Here is a 22647-nt window from a genome sequence, read left to right as displayed (position 1 = left end):
TTTGCTCAACAGCATCTGTAAAGGTGGTAGAGAAGAAAGTTGGTAATAAGCAAACATGCTAAACATAGGATAACAGAGGATAACAGGATGACTTAGACAGACTTTAATGATCCACAAGGGAAATTGCTTGGTCATAGTAGTTTAATTCTTATAAAAAGATGAGAAGAAAAAGAAAAAGAAAAAAGTTCTCCAAGGTTCAGTCCTTGGTCCTCTCTTGTTCATCATTTCCATTACACAGTAGTAGCACATACATGTATGAGTAGCAGGTAAGAAGAAGACAGAAGAAGATGGAGACAGTCTCCCAACAGCCTAGACCCATAGCAGGATAACAAAGTAATGGTGTCTTTCATCTCTCTGTCTCCCATCCAATACAGATAATGTCAAAGTCATTAGTTGTTTCTTCTGTTTCTTATTAAGTTCAGTAATTTTCAATTAGTGAATCTGTGCATACCCGTGTTTGTGTTTTGCAGGAAGTGTGGGCTTGTTGGTGTGAGTTGCTGTCCTACCTGGAGCAGGAGAATGCCTTCCTGGACCAGCTGGAGCAGAAACTGGATGAGACGGACAACTTGCAAGGGGGAGCAGAGGAGCTGCAGGAGGCGCTGGATGTGAGTACGAAGCAAACAGTACAGCTGACTGAACACATAAAGCCGAAATGTCCAGTTGTCCAGACAAGCGTCCAACAACTACTAGCCTCCAAGCAAGATGAACCTCTTATTTTTTTTGTGGTGGAAAGTTAGTCTGGAACCCTGTGTTTGGAACTGATTATGCTCAAGAAAATATCAGCAGGGCCAGTCCAATAGTTTAGTCGGGCTTTATGTTGTTATGGACAGAAGAGTAACAGTAACATAATATGAGCACAAGTTGAATTTGTTCACAACAAAATTGGTTGTTGGACTATCCATTTTTTTTTTTTTTTGTTTGAGCCATGAACCCCAAAGACATAGCAGGCAACACCACTACAGTTTGTAAAATATAGTATCCTTTTAATGATAAAGACTAGTACTAGTATCTACTGGTGTGGAGAATTATTTCCTTACATGCAGTTGCAGAAGACATTTGGTCTTAGAAAATCGCCCAACTGGAGCAGGACTTGTCACTATACCAAGAAAAGCCAAGATAATAGCTGAGGAGCTTGTTGCGGATGGAAGAAGTTCGCTTATAACTAATTGGAAAAGGGTCCTTTGCAATTTTCTCTGCCACACAGTTTTTGCAACAGGAAGTTGGTCCAGAACCCCTCTGTTGGGAAGTGATTATTACGACAAAGATCTCCAAGGCCCATTAAATTGTTTCGGTGGCGATAGTTGTACACGACATTTGGCTCTGATTTGTTGTAGGACTATGCAATTATGTGCTGATTTATATTTTTCAGTCAATTGGTTGAAACACATACATGTAATTTGTACATTCACATAGTACATTGTGTTTCGAAGTCAAAGGCAAGTGACCTTTTCTGACATTTATGTCTGAAGGCATCAGTAAACGAAGAAAGAAATTGAGTTAGGGTTAACCTAACTGTGCAATCCTGTCTACCACTGCAGAGTTTAGGAAGCTGACTGCCTTAGAAAAACGTAAGCACAACAAATCAAAATGAGTCAGCAGGGTTTTTTATTTACACAAAATGCCATTTAGAGTAGCTAAAATGAGACAAGCGAGGCTAGGGTAGTGTGAAGTCTGAAAGGAATGCAAAAAGGAGAAATTGCAGCCTAAGGGAAAAAGTTTTTTTTTTTTATCATCCTATGGTGAGAGATTTATTCAAAGGGAAACTGTGGTGAGGTTCCCCTGGAAAAGATCTTTCATCTGAAGGAGAAAAATATGTGAGAGATTATGTTAGCAGGCACTAACATAATGGAAGAAATAAAAATGGCTTTGGTGTTTGATGTGGATGTTATGAGCCTAACACAGATGCAAAAAAAACAAAAACAAATCAAAGGTAATTTACATCAAATATTGCAATTGGATAATTTGGGGTTACAACCTGTGTTAACCGTATATAGCTTTAGATTTGCATGGCTGTTTTGAGATAGGATGATGCAAAAAGCTTTAAGCTTTTAGACCAGGATGGATTCTTTCTTCTTTAGCTAGCACAGAACAGTAAAATCCAGATAATTGCATACTCTGCTGGACTTTAGTCTGCTAAATGCCAGCAAACAAAGCTTTTAGGGGGATTTCAGAAAGTGCAAAGAACCATTAAGCACCATGGTTGAAAGGTATAGACAAGTCTAACCTCCATATGTCAACAATGTGTCACGTTTAGTGATCCAGCTTTTAACTTGTCAAGACAAATAACAAAAAATGTGTTGCTCATGAATAGAGGATGATGGCTTCCAGCTAAGAATATAACTTTGATGACTTTTTTTCTCCCATTTGTTTTTTTTGCACAGAGCATAGAGGTTCTTTTGCAACACCCAGAAGACAACAGAAACCAGATTCGAGAGCTGGCCCAAACACTGATGGACGGAGGTGTTCTGGATGAATTGATTCAACAAAAGCTGGACGCTTTCAATACCCGCTGGGATGAACTTATGGCTAGGGTAAGACGCAGAAATGCACAAAGATGCAGAGTATTCCTACTGAGGATATCTGTCCACTATCGCACATCATGGGAACCAACGTAGAAAGAGCCATTGCTTTGCAATGTGTTTTACTATTACTGTTTTTTCCTCAGCAGTAAAACTGTTAGAAGAGAAGACTGGTAATAGGCAAACATGTTAAACATAGAGGATAAGAGTATGGTTTTAGATTTCAAGAATACTTTGCGACAACAAAATAAGTCCACAAGCTACCTTAAACAAAACCTGTCCCCTTTCTTATGGCGTCCCCCAAGGTTCAATCCTTGGTCCTCTCTTGTTCATCCTCACCATTATACCATTGGAGTGGGCATCTGCAAAATCAACGACCACTTTCACTTTCATTTGAAAACGACTTTCTAAAATTGTCAATGACTGCACCTCATCTCCCACACTTCTTGTAAACTTTAGAGTCATTTGTGGCAGCAACCTCTTCTTTGTTTCAAAAACATCACCACGACTAACTTTTTCCCTCCAAAAATCAAACTTCGTCTCCATTGATCACCCCATTGCTGGAACAATTATCCAAGACAATATTACAAACAGCATAGTACATCCAGATTTTCAGCCCACTGAAATTATCTTCACTCACAAATTGGCAGTAAAAATTAGTTGGACAAAGAATCTGATAATCAACCTTTTCTGAAACATTTGCATGACTATTTTTGGAGACAGATACGGTATTTTTAATCAGCTTCTGAGCTGAAAAAGATAGGTAGTGGGTTGTGGATAAACAGACCAAGCAATTTGATGTCCTCTTATTGGCCCTTTTTCAGTTTCTGGCAATAGTCTGATCAAACACTCAAATAATTGAGAAAATAGCTTGATTAAATCAAGCTAATCGTTTTTTCTTTTAGCCCTCTTAATCCTTTCTTTCTTAATTTTTCCCTTCCTTAATTTCTTTCGCAGCCCAAATTCCTGTCCTAATGTCCCGCTTCTTCTCTTTCTTCCATCCTTCGTCAGCAGCAATACATCCTCCGCCTCTCGTGGCGATTCTCAGTGACAGATTAGACACACCAGCAAACACACACTCATTGGCCCGCTGGGTTGATCCTCCTCACAATAGAACCAGATTAATGTTCTCCTTGCAGCCTGATAAGCCCTCCCTTTGTTTGTCTACCCATCAGAGACTGTGTGCTTGTACGTGTGTGTACAACATTATCTTTTATTTCGCACGTTTTGTATTTTTGGGGGAGTCTTTGTGCGTCTTGTTTGTGTGTGTGTGTGTGTGCTTGGAGACATTCCAGAAGCCTTTGTTTCGGCTTGTATCTCGGCATGTATGCGTGTGAGGTGAGACCAGGTGGCTCTGAGCCATGTTTGTTGGTCATCTATAGAGCGGACGAGGAGCTCAGAGACCGAACCAGGCTGTCTGTGAGTATCTCCGGAAAGACAGATGGAGGAGCTAACGCGCACTGGGACCAAAATATTGCTTTAACATTTTTCTTTTAGTGAAGGACCTTTTTTTTTTATTGCTTTCATAACTCTTTAATGCTCTGTGATGAACACATGGGACTTTAAAGGTTTAGCTTTTGAGCTTCAGAGGATCAAAATCTGAGTATAATACAATCCCGATTAGAAGACAATTTTATTTCCAATGTACGCATATGACAAAAATACTTTTTATGGACACAGTTTCACACGAAATCGATCATTAAGTTTCAGTTAAATGATCTAATACCAATGTTCGCATATAATTAAAGTTTGTAGTTGGCAACCAATCTTTGGAAACCTGTAAAAGTACATTGCCAGTAAAGTAGATTTTCCTTTCTGGCAATTGAGTTCTTCCATATTAGATGATCAAATGTGCCACAGCATGCTGTTACTGCTGTGATATGTATATGTCTTTTCAGTCACAGTATTTCCCCATAGGCCATCTTGAAAATCTACCACGCCGCCAAAAGCCCTCTGAAGTCCACATACGCATTTTCATTTCTCGAAACTGAACTTCTCCGAGGGTGGGTTTTAGTGGAAAGAAAACTAATAGGATACCTAGATGTCAGGAAAATAAGAAATCACAAGAGGGCTATAGCGATGGCATTGGTGTGCAGTTTCACATTTATTTATTTTTTGTGCAGTCGCGCAGCTGTTCGAAGTAAATGTGATATCCGCATATTTAACACCAGACTGCATTGAATCGCATCCCACCTAAACAGCTGAGTGAAAATCTTCAGCCAGAAGGATTAAAATCACCTGCTCATTTCAATACTATCAGCTGCCTGCACAGAGCAGAAATGCAGCTGGCCACCATTCACCGTAAAGAATGCGGAAAAGCCTGAATGGAGTTAAATTTGTTCACTCATATTCTGACCCAGGATCAAGCTATCAAGATTTACAGCGTGATGGCAACAAAACTGAAATTCAAAGTTCGACTTCAAAAAAGTCAAAGCTTATCTTTGTCTCGCTTCTTAGTACGATAAGTGCGAACGTCAACAGCCTAATATGTTCTCCAGCATCACGCTGGAGTCACGTTCTGTGGCGCGCGGGGGTCCGAGCAAATGTCGAGAGTGTAGAATAAGCATATAATCTCATTAAACCCATGTCCTACTTTGAAACTTAACGTACGCGGAGATAAGTGCGGCCCGCGTGCACACAAAAATATCGTTTCACATCTCGTTCTGCTGCTCTTCAAACAAAAGAACCGGCAAGAGGGAGTGTTGCCCGCTCGCGCTTTGCCAGCCCCGATGTAAGGCAAGGCAGCTAAGCAAAGCTCTATTCCTCTGGTTCACAATCACTGCCATTGCCACTGTGTGTGTGTGTGTGTGTGTGCGAGAAAGTGATACGGGAGTGTTTAATCAGAGTATATATTCATGAGCCAACAATTGCCAGGGAAATGGAGTACATCGCCACAGGGAAGGTTGTTATCAATGTTCCCTTAAATATTTAATCTCACTCAAGTTCTCGTTTCATACATTATAAACTAATACATAGAAGTGAGAAAGCACCCCCCCCCCCCCCCAAAAAAAAAAAAAACCTTGGATACATCTACAGCTGAGACTGGTAGAGCAGCATGTGTGACTGAAGGGCCACTGGCTCAGAGCTATACTTAGAGCCATTATCCCTCTGTATGGGATTAGCATGCTCACCTGTAACCACATATGCACTCTCGCTTTTTGTCTCGCACGCACACACACACACACACACACACACACACACACAAAAGCTCACATAGGTTTAGGTCTGATGTAACCAGGCGCATTTACCAGCTAATCTGCACCAGAGGTGGGGGTGGGAAAGGAAACGCCGCGGTAGTTTCCAGGCACCTGGTGTCAGAGGATCGCCGGTTATTGGTGTCGTTAGCGGCGGTGGCGGCGGGTCGGACGGCGACGGGATGAAAGAGAAGCCGCAGAATCCGGCCTTCAAGAAGGTACACACAGCGGGAGTTCGTGTGACGGTGTGTGTCATCTTATCTTATGTGCAGTATTTAGGATGTATGCACTTTTTGTGTATTTGTCTCTCAAGAGTGGTCTATGCATTTGCTTCTTACCTGAGCCACCTGAAAATCAACTTGCGACTCATTTTTCAAGGAGTTGTTGCTGTCACAAGACCGTACCCTATCGTACCGTCGTCTCGTGCTTATCTGGGTCCGGGTCGTGGGGACAGCAGCTTCTGCAGAGAAGTCAGCCACTTCCACCAGCTCCTCCGGAGGAATCCCTAAGCATTCCAAGGCCCTACCCCCAGGGCCTCCTACCAGTTGGGCATGCCTGAAACACCTTTTAACGGGAGACATCCGGGTGGCATACTTACTAGATGCCGGAACCACCTCCAACCGTCAACGGACCTACTCTGAGCCCCTCCTGCGTGTCCAAGCTCCTGACCCTGTCTCTAAACCTGAGCCCGGCCACCTTGCAAAGGAAACTCATTTCGGCCGCTTGTATCCGTGATCTTGTTCTTTCGGTCATTACCCAAAGTTCATGACCATAGGTGAAGGTCAGAACTTAGATCGACCGGTATATTGAAAGCTTCGCCTTTCGGCTTAGCTCTCTCTTCACCACGACAGACCGGTTAAGCGCCGGCATCTCTGCAGAAGCCACTCCGATCCGTCCGTCGATCTTCTGTTGTTGTTGCAAGAGAAGAGCAAAATGAAGAGAGCAATTGTGGCTTCTTCCATGTATAAACTACAGTCAGTGTTGGCAACCAAACAAAGAGCTAAAAATAAAGAGTTGAAATCTTATAATACAAGTTGAAAGCTTGGTTACGGCATCTTGTTCAATGGTTTATCAATGGTTTTGCTGCAAGTCAATGGAGAACATAAAAGAGTAAATGGCAGCAAAATGTAAAATAAAAACCTAAAAATCTTGTCACTGGCTAAACATTTAAAAGAAAATGCATTTGACTTTTGTTCAGATTAAACTTTTTTCCTCATCCACTTGCCTAGTTTTCAATTTGACTGTGCATTGCCGAAACGGTTGTAACAATGTTCTTTGCTCTCAATGCTCAATGCTCTTTATACGCTGACATTTTCCCTGCAAGCAACCAAAGAGACCAAAAGAGAAAGAAGACGTCAACGCAAGTCAAAAGCTTGGTCGCACCATTTCGTTCAATGGTTTATCCTTATTTTATCATTTTCCACCCTAGAGATTAATACTTTTGATGCAAGTCAATGGCTACCAGTAAGTAAACGGAGCAACGTGGCAGCAAAATATAAAAAAAAAATCACTTGACATTTTAAATTTACTTTTTAAGCTCATGCTCTGGCCTAGTTTTCCATATATCTTTGTGCATATAGATGAAAAAGTTGTGACAGTGCTGAACGTATGCCTTTTATACTTTGACAGCAAACATCAAAACAGGTTTAAACGTGTGAATAAAACACCCAAAACTCCCCCTGAGGATTCTTGTCTAAATCCCTTGGGCAGCTCATGCAGATCACCGTTTCAGGAAATAGCTTTGTTTTACGAGTCGGAGAATGCGTTCTGTATTTATAGCCTGCTTTATGTTTCCGTGGGTGTCTTTTTTTTTTTTTTTTTTGACGAGGTGTGATGTTTTTCCTGTTTGTTCAGGCGGCTCTAAGGAGGAAGGAGCTGGAGAAAAGTGTCCAGTGGGCCCAGGAGAATGACAAGACGCTCAGGCAGATCCAGGAGTCGCTGGCCAACACTGATCGGCACCTCACCGCGTACCTGGCTGACCACATTGACGCTCAGCAGATACAGCAGGAGGCTCAGGTATCCTGCTCCACCCAAATCATCTCTTTCTAATAAATAATCCTCTGCCAGGGATATGAATTCACTAGATCCTCATCATGGATTTAGCTATGTCTTAAAACAAGAGTAAGCCTAGCTAGACAAGCTAACATTGGATGACATATTTGGTCGAGAATATTTATAATATAAAGAAAATCCAAATTTTCTCACAGAAAATTATTTTTGAAAGGAAAATTATGTAATATTTCACTGAATTTTCAGAATGTGAATCAGAATGTCAATTTTGAGGGAAAAATTTAAATTCCAAATATTTCTCAATTTTATTAAGGTTGAATACCTACCGAAGAAAATCTGTATTTTTCAAGAAATTTCAAGATTTTTGAATACATTTTTTTTTTGATTTTGTAAAAAAAAAAAAAAAACTGATATCTGAGCAATTCATAATTCATGAACATGATTTCACGATAACATCCTAAATTCTCTAATTATAACTGGTGAAACCTCTAACTTCATAAATATTTATTCATTCAATGTCATTTCTTCTTCATCTGAATAAGTCTTTTTTTTTTAATTAAATTGACCATTCTGAATGTTGCAGCAGAACAAATAAGATTGCCAGTCTTAGTTTGACTAAGCTAAGCACCGTTCACTTTTCCCTGCCTGGTCCTATGTTGGATTTGTCAGAAAAAAAGGAAAAAAAAACCTCCTGTCGACAGTAGCATATAGCAGCCCTCGTCCGGTGTAATCATTAACTCAGACAGCTGTGTGGACAGGTAGGCAGAGGAGGGAAGGAGCGTAGAGAGGAGGCATACTTTAGATAATAATCCAGTTTGTGTGTTTGTGTGCGAGGGAACCCAAGAGAGAATGGCAAATGCTTTTCTCTGTGGTCCTAATTAAGCCTGGAGCTGCTTTGGACACGGACAGCAGGAAGACACACACACACACAAACACAAACACACACACATACTCCCTCCGTCTTTTTGCCTCTTCTCGTAATCAGACGCTACATTATGAAATAATGACCCGTAAAGAGAGACAAAACGAGAGAGTGTGTGCGCGTAGGAAAAGCCTGCTCAAGACGAGAGAGACCAGAAAGAAGGATGACATTTCTCACTCTCCCAGACCAAATGTGTGTGAGAATCTGCGATTCCGTGTGTGGTGGGCTTCTACAAGTTAATAGAGCTATTAAAGTTCCCTCTGCTTGATGCCTCCTGCCCCCTTATGGCCACAAGATGGAGGTACACTATGTACCCTTTTAAACCTTACTATTCAAATTGTAGGTAATAATGTGACACAACTAAATCCAATGGACAATCTCATATTTTTTTGTGTTAATTCAGTTGTAGTTTTATTAATAATATTCCTAGTTGTGGCATTTCTGTAAAGATTTTCAACTGTTTCACAGAAAATCCAGACGGAGCTCAGCGGCCATGAAGTCACCCTGGAGGACATGAGGAAGAAGAACCAGGACAAAGACCCTTCCCACAGGATCATGGGGCAGATAGACCTCACTCAGGTATGCGCCCAGTCTCAGAGATTGATCCTTTTAAGCTTGGATGAGCTAGATGGACATCAGAATATGAGCACATATGTGCAGAATCCAACCTATGTTTAATAACTATTTACTATTCCCATGTATTCAGTGCATATTCCATTTAGTTTTTTTTTTGTGGAATCATTCAAATATAGGATTATGATTCACCTTTATCATGATTTGCAAATTCATTAGTGGCAATGTATAAATGTTTGCAGCAGTGTAGCGAACAAAGCAACCCTAGCCTAAAATACTGGAAGACACTAACGATAGTGGCTAAGGTTAGTTAGCTAAGTAACTAACTTACATTATCAAATGTAAAATATTGCATCACAGCTTCCGCTGCAACACAGGGTCGTGTTTAGTAAAACACGTAGAATCACAAAATCAGTAAAACTTTTTCGTGCTTATGGGAAGTCCCACAACAGCCTAGGCCTATAGCAACATAACTAAGTAATGGTTAAGGGCCACCTGAGCCAGCCCTAGTTATAAACTTTGCCAAAAAGAAAAGTTTAAACTGTGTTTTTAAAGTAGAAAGGGCGTCTGCCTCCTGAACCGAGACTGGGATCCAGGTCCCTGGTAGCTAAAGGTTGGACCACAAGTAACCAGGCGCAGTTTATGACTTAATGCGCAAAGAGGCTGGGTTCATATTTCCGGAGAGAAGTCGTTGACGTCTGAATGAGAGTTAGTGTAGCCAGACAGCTTATGAAGCGAGCGCCCAGAAGACAAATCCTCACGTATGTGTGCTTTCCTTTCCCAGAAAATGCTGGCAGACGTGTGGACCAAGTTCCGGCTCTTCCAAAAGCCGGCCAACTTTGACTCTCGGCTGGCCGAGTGCGAGCGAGCTCTGGCCGCGGTCAAGAGTCAGGTGGGGGTGCTGGACATCCGCAGTGTGGAGCAGGACGTGGTTCAGTCGCAGCTGGAGCAGTGCATGGTGGGTGGTGGCGTCACGGACGGATTGATGGAGAAGTAGTGGATAGATTCTATTTTAGGCAGCCAACCTCGTCTCTTTGCGTCTTCCAGAAATTGTACAAAGCGTTAAGTGAAGTTAAAGGGGAGGTGGAGACGGTGATTAAAACGGGCAGACAGATCGTCCAGAAGCAGCAGACTGAGCACCCCAAAGAGATGGACGACAGAATAACCGCCCTGAAGCTGCTCTACAACCAACTGGGAGCGCAGGTTAGCGCGCGCACTTTATACACGCAGAGTTACATGTGCATTGTCGAGCCCGACGTAGCCACACATTTCCTTTCATTACGTGTCCGTAGGTGACGGAGAGCAAACTGGAGCTGGAGAAGAGTCTGAAGTTGTCGAGGAAGCTGAGGAAGGAGCTGAACGGGCTGACGGAGTGGCTTGCTGCCACTGATGCCGAGCTGACCCGACGCTCGGCTGTGGACGGCATGCCCAGCGACCTGGAGGCTGAGGTTGCGTGGGCGCAGGTACACAAACTGTACTTACAGAAAGACTTAGATACAGCTTTTAATTTGAAAAACTTCAGTAGGGATTAGTCCTTCAACCAGACGTATACTAAAACTTAAACCCAGAAATGGTGACAACATCCCATATTCTCTTAAACTGTTCACAACACCATTGTAGTACAGGTGGTTTAACCAATGTACAGTACTAATTATTCTTCCTTTTCATGCTATCTAATGCATTGGTCTGACCTGGTTCACATCTGGTACTAACAACAACAAGGGCGATCTGATCACAAGTGGGCAGCGGTAAATATAAAAAAAAATCCATTTTATGCATAAATCTATATATACAATCTCTATAGCCACCCACTATAAGGCAAGAGGTTACACTTCTGATTCGATCCAGGAAGATTTGCAACACATTTTTTAAAATTTTTGATTCTATCCAAACGGCCAAGAATGACATTTACGAAATTTGCGTATGGCTCCTGCTGTTGTAATACAGCAGACAGAAAACCATCCAATCATCCCTATTCTGGAAGGAAAATCCCCACTAGGGAATTTGTAAACTGTGCAACAACTTGTGTGATGTGTCCGTGTGGGACTACCACGAAACTGTGGGACTATTACGAAACTACGAAGATCAGAGCAGAAAATCCGTACATGCATTATGGTGAAACATGGATCGGCTACTTCACTTAAGATTTTATGGGAGTGAGAAAGTCAGGATGCCTAATAGAGAGGCGAAACCATCTCAAGAACTGTACCATGACGTATCACCAAATGGACTTCAGTTTAAAGTGTAGAGCACTTGTGATCAGATCTTAGTCCTAGCAGTGGTTCATATATACGTAATGTTCGTAGCAGCGTAATAACAGGTGATGACGGTTCAAGCTTTACGCGTCTTTGTCCCTGCGCTCTTGTCTCTGCCTCAGTCCGTCCACGGGGAGACGGAGAAGCGCCAGCCGCAGTTGCAGTCAGTGGTGGACCTCGCCGAGGCCCTCAAGGCAGTGCTGCGGGGCCACGGCGGGCTGGTGGACGACAAAGTCAGCCTGCTGCGCTGCAACTGGATCGCGGTCACGTCCAGAGCGGAGGAGTGGCTCAACCTGCTGCTGGTGAGAATACAGAATTGAGTACCACATTCATCCACCCCCCTCTAAGAGAGCTAAAATTAAACCCCAACTGCCTAATAATAGCCCTCGGAAGTGTCACTGTTTGCAGCGTCACGAAATCCGTATTGCCTTGCCCTCAGGACTACCAGCGGCAGATGCAGAAGTTAGATGGGGAGATAGAGGAAGTGAACGGATGGATCGACGGAGCAAATAAGAAGATGGATGAGATTGATAGGCAGGGACCCAACGACGCTGTGCTTAAGGTCGTAAGCCCCGCGTGTTCTGTATATTTCCGTGGCTGTTGATCTTTGTGCCTCTTTGACCTGCAAATCCAGCTAATAATTACTACCATCCTCAGTTGTTATTTGCTCTGGGGCAAATTCAGAAATAATTAAGACCCACTTACCTTTTCTTATTGCCTGTGGGAGGCAATGAGTGGTCACTCAAGTCTTAAAAAGGAGGTTGCCTGCTTTTTAATTATTCTTTTTGTTTTTTTTTTTGTTTTAATTTCATGTGCTTTCTTTGCAGGTGTTGCGCGCAGAGCTGGAGCTGACCAGAGGCAAGATGGAGGAGGTGAGGAGCCTCGCCCATGAGCTCATGTCCACTAGGGGTGAGAACTGCCAGGCCCAGGTGGGACCCAAGGTGGAGCACCTCAACCAGAAGTTTGATGCCGTCGCTCAGCGCGTCACCTCCGGACTGGTAGGAAATGTTAAACTAGTGGCAGTGTCTTAGGTTTCGCGGAATATGTGACAACCATAACAATAGCGCTCATGTGTGCGTTCCTGCATCTACGGCAGACGGCGGCATCAGCCAAGGAGCTGGAGCAGTATCACAGCGAAGCGCAGGTCTGGCTGGAGCTCCTGGAGGAGGAGGCGAAACAGGGGGAAAACCTGACGGAGGAGGACTTCCAGGAGAACAAGGTTTCTCAATCTGACGCCTTAAGAGAACCCGTTTCGGATGTCGCGTCCCGTGCGCAGTTGACGGAACAGATTGTGTGTGTGTGTTTGCGTCTTTACAGGACTGTGAAGAAGGTGCGGTGAAGGAGCTACTGTTGAAAGGAGAGAATTTGCAGAAGAGAGCCCCGGATCAGGACAAGAGAGAGCAAATTCGACTGAAAAACAACCAGCTCAACAGCAAGTACAACATTGTCAAGGTAACACACGTGTAAAACAAATATAGCATAATGACTCGTTTGTTTTGCACAAGTTTGGCTTCCGAACCCTATCACCGCACGTACGTGCCCCGAGGAATTCCTTTTTTAAATCACGCCTTTTCATAAAGCATGACAGTGACAAAGCACCCACGGTTAATTAACCGCTTAAACATTAGTCATTGGTTAATTAACATTCTAATTATTAGCATATGGTTTGCGGGTGGAAGACATTATATCCCACATCATTAAAAGGGAAGATATTATTTACATTCTCTAAGAAGCAAATTACCACGAGGCAAGATTTGGTTGTTTGCTCAAGTTTAGTTTCCAGGGATTAAAGATGTCAGCTCGTGCTTGATTGTAGAAAGCTTTTCTTTTTCCAAAGAATTCAGATTTATTATTGCGCTGTCAAATGTAATTCCTCTTCAGGCTGTCTTAGTTTGGGACATCATGGAGTGTTCAAATCCGCAGTGACGCTGCGGAAAGCGAGCAGAATCCGAAGTGCAGTAAATGATTTTACCCTGCAGGGGGCGGCATTAAGAGATGTAATGTTAAAACTGCCGATCATTTCTAAAAGTGGCAAGTTGAAAGCGAGCACAAACCTCTCTTATTGTACAATCTAAGTTAGAAACGAGCAGAAAAAGGTCTTTTGAACAGTGAGCTTTGAATGCCTGCCAGATGGTTCTTTCGTCAAGAATCGCTAAGCTATCAGCGTTGACTGTCGATATTTGGAATTAGGAGCTGAGTTGCTGAGATGTTGATAAGAGAACTTGAAAGATATCCCTTCCAGGCACATCTAAAACAAATATGTATATTTTTTTTTGTTTAAAAAGTGTAATTCATTAGGCTTTACACGTGTTAACTACAGAAACAACCCTAATTTATTTTTTTAAAAAAACTATTACATTTTTATCAGTTACCTTTTGAGGTTTGCTCCTTCAGATTAAGCCTATTAAGACTAACTGTTTCCTCCTGTTTGCAGCCTTTAAGCTAAGCTAACCGACCTGACTCGGAGGCTTACGTTTATGGACACATATTTAAACCAATCTCCTCGCGTACCCCTCTGCTAAAAGCACGCTGGCGTACTTCCAGAAAACTTGCGCTCGGAGCAAAGCCGGCATTTATGAAAGAGGTCGAAAAATCAATCGGAGAGCCCTCAGATACCTCGCAGCTGATTTCACAGTCTGACAGCCTTGAGCCTTCACAGACCTGACAGCCGGAATATTATTAACGTCTGTGATTGTGTTAGGGGAGGGGATGTTGGAATGGGTCCTTGCATAAACTGAGTCCATTCCCCTGTTCTTATCCAAGTGAGGATTACGTGGATTGAAAAGCCAGGGGGAAAAAAAGCTCTACTAATGATCTTTAGCTGTTTGTGGGGTGCCCTGCAGTAGTGGGTGAGTCTGAAGCAAGCTCAGTTCAGACTGTCCATTAACGTCCACCCTTGGCAATTCGAGCTTATTCGAGTGGCAGGCATTTTGTGCTGCTTTCAAAAATGGCTAATGTTAGGTCAGAGATGAATAAAGCTTGTTCAAAAGTAAGTAGGCCTACCATCTCACACAACAAAGCAGGTCTTTGTGGTTCTGATGCAGTGGTTTGATGTTTTGTGACCAGATTCACCTCCCAGACCTGGCTCTGGGAGTAGACCCTCTTTCTTCTTGATCTGGGTGGTGTAGCATAGGTCTAGGGTTTTTGCCGTAGCCAGACCCCTTCCCTGGGCCAGTTAACCTCTAGGTGGCACTAATCCCCAGACCATGAAGTTACACCGTCATTAATATGGTGATCGCCAGAGGAAAGAGGTGGGATCAAAATACTGATACTGTGCACTTGCATCTGTGCAGGACCTACGAGTGCAAAGAAACAGGAAAGCGCTGGCCATCGCTCCCCAGTGGTACCAGTACAGGAGGAAGTCACATGACCTGCTGGCCTGGCTGGATGACATTCAGCGCAGTGTGGACCAACTGCCCGACCCCCCCGAAGGAGAGAGGGTCAAGGTGACAACACATGCACACAGAGAAACATGCACTTTTACACATTCTTCTGCTCATCAAAAGCTGTTGTTTTTTTAATATTTTCTCTTTTCCTCACACATGGAGGAAAAGTCCACAAAGCTTGATATCCAACATGGGTTTCTGATCATCTCATCGCCATATTTTGACCTCACATATTTTTTTGTTTGTCTTGAATGTTTGTTTGTACATGTCAACAGTGGAAAAAACTCTTTTGTTTCTCTCATCGCTCTTCATCTCTTCCTTTTGGACAAAGGGGCTAAGGTGTCAAAGTTTTTGCAATTCCAACCACTTGACAAGATGACTTTTTCCAGGACTTCTGCATCATGTCTACTTGAAATGACCACAGATAGGCTTGAGTAAAGTGTTAAAGAGTTAAAAAAAATTATGCTCTGTTTTGTGTATCACTAAGTTATTACCAATTTTCTTTTCCGATAACAATATACTACCAGATTGATCTGCTGTCCAATTGATAAGGACTTACGTCAAAAACTACATGTGAAATGTAATCCTTCATTTAAATTTCCAAGTAACTTGGAACCCTGTTGTGAAATTGACTTTTCATTTAATTTATACTTATCATACTACTTAGTGTCCCAGGTTTCCAGCCACTTGAGGTCCTAAGCTGTTGATAAGAGTAATACAAGCTTGAAAAATATCACTTTTAGGTACGTTTAAAACTGATCAAAAAAGAAAAATCTCATTAATTAGCGCATGATCACTATGTAGGTCACACGATTAATCGCGATCAAATATTTAAAATATCTAAATTAAAGAATTCATATCAAAATAGCATGTATTGGCTGAACAGGCAGCTTTCTGAGGAGCTGAGGTGTTGATAAGAGGAATACATACTTGAAAAATATTCCTTCCAGGTACATTTAAAATGCTTGTGTCATAAAATGTGCCATTCATTTTTGGAAATTATGCAATTAATTGCGATTAAACATTTTAGTCTAGTGACAGCCCTCATTTTTATCAAGTCTTTCGGGTTCCATATCTTGCAGTCACACAAGAACGCATCACCAGACTTATCTGTGGAGTCATTTCATGAAGACATGGAAATTAATTTGACAATGATTTACTGTTAGTTTGGAAATGCTACACATAGCCCAAACGCTAAACGCTATTGATGTCCATTCGTTTTGATTTGGAAAGCTTTGACACAGAAACCCTGGACCCTGCCTTTTTCCTCCCTTGACTCTGTATGTGTGTCTTTCACTTTCAGATGATCACTATGACATTTCGCTAAGCGGACGTCTCAACCCGCTCGCCTCAGATTCACCTGTCATTGCCGCAACTGAGATTCCACTCTGCCTGTCTGTCCGTTAATCTATCTGTCTCTCAGTCTGTCCATACCGTCCTCTGCTTCTTTTCTGCCCCACACTGCTCACATGACACACAGCTCTTCCTCCTCTGTACTGTCCAGTGACTGTACTCTGTGTAAATAAAGTATTAAGGCAGTGTGCGCCTCCTAATTACCATACCACTTTCTCATTTCAAATGTTTTATATAGCCATAATTATGGATATACAATTTGAATTGTTTATGTTTGACACTGACAAACATGATATCTTGTTCCCTTGATTAATGTATGTCTTTGTTGTGTGTGTGTATGCGTTGTTGAGTGTGTGCTTTTGGGTAAATGAATTTAGTATTTTAATTATGTATTAATTGTCCCTGTGTGTGTGTGTGTTTTCGAGCACATCCATATGCCTCTGTGTGCTTACCCCCCTCTCGGGCCCCGGGCCAATAGCAAATGACCTTCCTGGTTGATTTCGTCCAATAGGAAATTGGCTCAGAGTTCGACAAGAAGAAGGAGGAGCTTAAGGAGGTGCAGGGCTTAGCCAATCAGCTGTCAGAGGCTGGAGCCGCCAATCTAGTGGAGCCCCGCCAACTCCAGCTCAACACACGCTGGGTTGAGGTGGAGGGCAAGTTCATACCCTTCAAAAGACAATGTGTGAGTTTCAGTAGGCATGACTTCTATATCTGCAGTACTAACAGAAAACATACTAACTAGACAAGATCATAATACTAACTTTTAAAGTTTCTCTAAGCTGGTAAAAAAGTGTTTGCATACGTGAAAAGTAGCTACTATTCAAACTACCACCTAGGTCAGCCATGTTCACCAACATTATTCGAATCCTTAAACCATTGAAAATAACAAAAAATTTATAATATGTTTGATTGAAATGAAAACAATCCAAAAACAAAAGTTGCTTCCTGAATAAATAAGGAGTCTTCGTTGTCATTTTGTTAGCCTAATATCCTAATTGATTAAGTCATTTATTGATCTACTGTTGCAATATCAAAAAAAAAAAATACAATGTGCTTGCTAAAAATCATGTTTTCTGAAAACGGTCAAATATGACTTAGGCAGTAATGCTATTAGGCTAACGATTTGACTTCCGAGTCAAGTACAAGCTAGCTAGATAAGATTAAAATAATTGTAATGGAATAGTTTAATATTTAAATGAGCAGCATTGGGGGAATAAAGCTAGTGTCCAGTTGGCTAGCTCTGAAACTATGATTTAGCTAGCAGGTAGCACTAATGAGGATGTTAGAATCAGACGCCCAGTGCGCCATTTTGTTTTCAGCTAGCAACATTTTCCTTTGTAACTCAGGAACTGTCAGAGCTTTTGCAAACTCCATAGAAATACACCAAAATCAAGTAACTTCAATCCTATTTTTTTAATCTGTTAATCCTTAAAACCACCTACGAAATATCAATTTTTACTCTTACAAATATATTATTGGGAAATATTTAATTTTAGTGGCTATTTTCTGCACCAGATGAATACATATGTCTCATGAGTATTTGAAGCAGCAGGAAGTACATATGATGTCCCCCACTGATGTGTTTTTAAAAATATTTTTAATAATAAAATTAAAGAATATCCCCTATCCTTTAAGAAGATAAGAACCCTTGACATACACCTCAAAATCTAAAGGAAACTGTGGATAGTATACATTAAGTTTGACTTTTAGGTTGTTCCCCAGAGGGAAAATCCCAATTGCTTTCTTTGTTTTTTCTTTGCTGCCTTCTCATTTACATGTCTTATGTGTACATGTGAGACGAACGCTCGCATGTCTGGATCTCATTGCTTGCTCTGTCTGGCTCTGTGTCACTCACCTACCACCGCTCGCCCTCCTCCCCCCCTTTCCCTCATGCCTACCAACCAATCCCGTCACACCCCAAGGCAGTTCTCTGATCTGCCGCTCACTGCAGACGTACGTATCCTGTGGGCGCGTCACATGTTATCGAACAGCTTGGACAAATACACATCTGAACTCTCAGATTTACGGTTAAATGCATTCATTGAGGAGTGCACTGGCAATGCAATGTACAGTAAACCTGGGAGCTGCCCACGCCAATCAGCTAATCCCCTCAAGCTGTTTAGGTACTTGAGTGCGTTGCTCAAGGACTCATAAGCAGTAATTGTTAAGGGAGAGGGGTACACTTCAAACCTCCAAGTCTGTGAGGCTCCCCAAAGCCGGGTTAACTTTGGACTAGAGCACCGATAATTGAACAAATACACTTCACTTGTTATCTTGCATTAAAGTCTTTTTTCTCTAATATATAGTTATATTAGTAAATTGGTGAGATTCAATAGTAGTAGACGATACAAGATATACTATAGACTAACTTTGTAAACTTAAAGCCACTTTAAAGCAGTGAGAAAGTTTCTCTAAGCTGGCATAAAAATAGTTGTCAATATCAATTAGCGTACCTGGAAACTATCAAGAACTAGCTTTTCGTTCAAGGTTTTTTGGTAATTTGGTGGCCAGAGTTGACTGATGCCCCTGTGGCTCACATTGATACTGGGTGGGATAATACCCTATAAAGTAGACGGGTGTGTCTTAGAAGCTGTGACAATCATAGCCAGTCATATTCACACCTGTACAGTTTTGGACATGTTGCGTTTTCTGTGCTTAATAGTGCACAATATCGCTGATATCACAATGATGTAGCGCTGCTTAAATGACTCAAAACATCAATAAGTTTTGACACAAGAGAGACGCAGAAGACTTGTATTCACTTAGGAGTTGCTCTGGGTTCCTTTGTGACCTCTCAGACTACTATGTGTCTCGCTTTTGGAGTGATCTTTGCCGATCGACCACTCCCTTGGGGGGTTGCGGTCGTCTTAAATCTCCCCCGCTTGTTCACAGTCTGTCTGATGGTGGAGAGACCTTATGAGCCATCTCTAAAACCACCTCTGTGGGGTCTGGAATTGACAAGATTCCAGACCATTTGAAACCATCTCTAAAGGATCCAGCATCGCCGAGATCCGGAAACAAAGTGAAATATTAAATGTCCATCTACTTCATCTTTTCTGACTATCCAAAAAGTTCATAACTCTCATAATTGCCTATTCATAAAAGAAAAAGGTGACAAAACTCACTATTACAGCATCGCCAAAAGCAGTGTATTAGGGTAACAGGAAAATGCCACTTCACCAGCACGTAACTCTGATTTTCAGTGCACTTTAGCCTGCACTCGGGCACCAAAATAGAGCCCTTAGTCATTTCCATCTCCTCTCAGTGCCTGAGTAGCAATGAATCATTGCAGCATGCTGGTCATGCAGCATATAGCGAGGCTGTTGCTTTTTCCTGTTACAGTGATTTTGACACAGATGGGTTCAGTGTACCGCAGATGTGTATTCAGTCCAAGCCATTCAAAAGAAAGAGCAATGTCGAACAGATGATGAGAGTGGGAAGCCCAAGTAACTTTTGAGTATTCAGCTCTTCCCTGGTTTTTAGCGCATTCACTTGGGACACATATCCAGCGCCTACACCGATTCGATTTTAAGAATCCGTGTTTGCTGACAGGAGCTGAAAAAAAATTCAAGAAAACTAAACAAGAGTAGAGTAACAGCTTATGGCAAACTGAAACTCGGAGTCTTTAGTGACCCACTTTCTTGGGAACTAAATCGAATTTCCCTACAATAACAGGCCGTGTTATTTACAGGCTGTGTTGCTGGAGTCAGCCGTTCCTGAGAGAGACTTTCGACTGAAGAGCCAAACAAACACACCATTGGCTTGAATGCTTAGTCAGACGTTCGCCCGAGCATTGCCAATGCAAATGCTTATCCGAGGCAACAGCAGTAACAAGGGAGAGAGGGCACAAAGACAATGAAAGTAATGTAACTAATCTCATAGCTAGGTTGCGCATTAGCAAACAGTACACACACTTGCTGTTGCAAAGTGAAGATGCAGAAACTTGCAGGCTCAGGTTTCCCAGAACCAGCTGAAACAGCTCTGGGCATCGATACTCGCAACTCTCCTGCGGCTAATGCACAGTTAACACTGCAAATACAGCATATCCTGGCTCTAAGATAGTTTGCAAAACTAACCCACCTGTCAAGCAGATGGTTTTTTTTAATCTCTGAGGTCTCTCCACCACCAGACTTGTTTAAGCACAAAGAAACAAACAACTAGCGGTCATTGAGGAGTCTTCCAGAGGTTGACAACACTGAATTGATTCTGTTGGCGAATGTCTTGTGCGAGGCGAAACCCAGGTTACTTTAAGTCTTTCCCTCTCATCACCCGCATCTGCTCTGCTCTCACGCAGGCACTAAGTAACACACAGTGTTAAAAAACAAAAAGCATCCACATGGAGAAATTCAATGTGTGAGCAAGCAGGTGGGAACGTTTGTTGGTAGCGTTCGCAGGTATTATTTTGGCCCTTACTGCAAATGTGACTCAGCAAATGATGCATACATTTATGTGTGTCACGCTAGGTTATATAAAAGCCTACACATCCGTCTCTGTGCAACCCTGGCTCTTGAAAATGATGTCCAAAGTTAATAAAGTTTAAGCATAACTGCAGTCCTTCTCCAACGCTAGGAATACCTTTGTGCATGAGTCGGAAATTTACATTGAAAGATATTGGATACTGGTATTATTTTCTAATGAGCTAACCGACTAAGAAAAGTTCTCTTTGAACGACAGTCACCCAAATCAACAACAAAGATACAACACAGATAATGTGAGCCTTCACGGGATTTGGAATTTGATACCGAAATGACTACCGAAGGTAGAGAAAGTATTCAAGTCATTAAAGTAAAAATCGTAGAAGTATCAGCTCAAACTTTGAGTTCTAGACATGTTCCACCGGTGTATAACTTATACACTCAAATCAGTTGGCTGACAATGTAACCTTTCTTTTTGTCACCAGTACACCACAGTCGCTAAACTTTGCCCGTCATGCCTTAGCTGTAGTTGCCAACGCATTCTCACCCTGAGCTCCATCCATTACCATTTCCTTTCCCATTTAATTCACTATGACATGATTTTCTTAAGAGCCACGCTTGCCCTTTGAATGCTTGTACACATCGGTACTCTTTACCCCACCGAAACCCGGTATGACAGGGCTCTACATCGGCGGCACGCGGTGTGAGCAGCAAGCAAAGAAACTGGGGCATTCAAAACTCTAGCCCTCCGTTTTACCTCATAACACGCTGTCAGCTCTTAGAGAAAGCTTTTTAGTGGCGAGGCTGCTGTGCAGGATTCGGTTAAAGGGGCACTCCACCAGTTTTCAGTTTAACCATCGCGACGAGGGCTAGTAATGCATGATGTCTCCTGTGCCTCTTGACGATGTAAATCGGAGCTATGATGAGTTAAAGCAATGCTGTGCTAATTAAATAACACTGATAAAGTATAATAAGGTCCTCTGGGTTGTTTTGACTTACTTTGACTTACTAATATCTAATGGAAATACCAAGCTACAAACATGAGGTTAAACAGGGAACCTTTCTTAAATTTGAGACTATATTTTGAATCTAGATATAAAATTCTATTGCCTGCTGTAACTAGACTCAAATTCTGATGAGAATTGAGATGTGGGTCTGGTACATGCTGTTTAGATTTCATTATTGGGCATGTTTCAGTGAATACTGAAATAAAACATGTATGCATACTGTGCATGCTGTCATGGTTAGGGTTAGGGTTAGGGTTAGGGTTAGGGTTGCATCATATTTTCCTGTCAGTATCTTTTACAAAAGATGAAGTAAACAACATCAGTTCAGTGGTGCTCAGGAAACATATATGAAACCATGTGATTAGCCCAGCAGATCTTCACCATTTATAATGTGTCACTTCTAAAGAAGGATGCTATCAAACTGAGTTATTGGAAATTACGTGTCAGTGTGTTCCACTATCAAACAAAGGTCTGCAAGTCTGCTTTCAATTTAATCTCACCATGTAATTGGAGTACCCCTTTAATGATCTAGAATAAAAATGAATGTAAATAGCCGGGAGCTGCGTATCTATATATCCCTGCAAAGCCCAAAGCTGCGTGAATCTTCAGCGGACTCCATGCCACCTTATTACCTCCACCGCAGACAAACCCAGAGTTCACTTTAAGCCAGCAGCTATCATTAACTTTCCGACTAATGCTGCTAATAATGCTAATGCGTGTGTTATATTTTGGCTCCATTTAGTCGGGGGGAAGTCATTGCCCAGGCGGCGCGGGCATCTCAATGAGGTGAAATGAAACAGAGGCCAGCGTTATTGTCCCAGTATCTCTGCACTGTGGGGAAGAGCTTTAATATGCCATGCTGCATTTAGACTATTGTGTGTCATGGTCGGGTTCCTCATTTCAGGGCCCAGCTTTTAATCAGTGGCTTGGATAAATTAAAAGTAAGCTTGCACAAGCTTGAACGTGATCATGATATACAATAGGGATTAATGATAATATGTTTGGGGAGTTTT

The 22647-nt window shown here is 42.1% G+C and overlaps 1 protein-coding gene across 11 annotated transcripts in view; it reads left to right on the top strand.

Moving 5' to 3' along the window:
- The window catches only part of dmd (dystrophin), a 281198-nt gene that overhangs the window by 184314 nt on the left and 74237 nt on the right, over nt 1-22647 (top strand). For all 11 annotated transcript variants that reach the window (XM_047576965.1, XM_047576970.1, XM_047576967.1 and 8 more), the window contains 14 exons: nt 471-605; nt 2382-2531; nt 7568-7729; nt 9114-9224; nt 10003-10176; nt 10266-10421; nt 10511-10681; nt 11596-11775; nt 11913-12035; nt 12301-12471; nt 12570-12692; nt 12791-12925; nt 14767-14919; nt 16724-16894. In XM_047576965.1, coding sequence (XP_047432921.1) covers nt 471-605; nt 2382-2531; nt 7568-7729; nt 9114-9224; nt 10003-10176; nt 10266-10421; nt 10511-10681; nt 11596-11775; nt 11913-12035; nt 12301-12471; nt 12570-12692; nt 12791-12925; nt 14767-14919; nt 16724-16894 — 2115 coding nt within the window. The remainder of the gene's footprint in view (nt 1-470; nt 606-2381; nt 2532-7567; nt 7730-9113; nt 9225-10002; nt 10177-10265; nt 10422-10510; nt 10682-11595; nt 11776-11912; nt 12036-12300; nt 12472-12569; nt 12693-12790; nt 12926-14766; nt 14920-16723; nt 16895-22647) is intronic.

This window comes from Mugil cephalus, chromosome 23 (genome assembly GCF_022458985.1).
Source record: "Mugil cephalus isolate CIBA_MC_2020 chromosome 23, CIBA_Mcephalus_1.1, whole genome shotgun sequence".
In the NCBI taxonomy this organism is placed as follows: domain Eukaryota; kingdom Metazoa; phylum Chordata; class Actinopteri; order Mugiliformes; family Mugilidae; genus Mugil; species Mugil cephalus.
The sequence above is the reverse complement of the archived record's forward strand: the minus strand, read 5'-3'. Positions and strand labels throughout refer to the sequence as shown.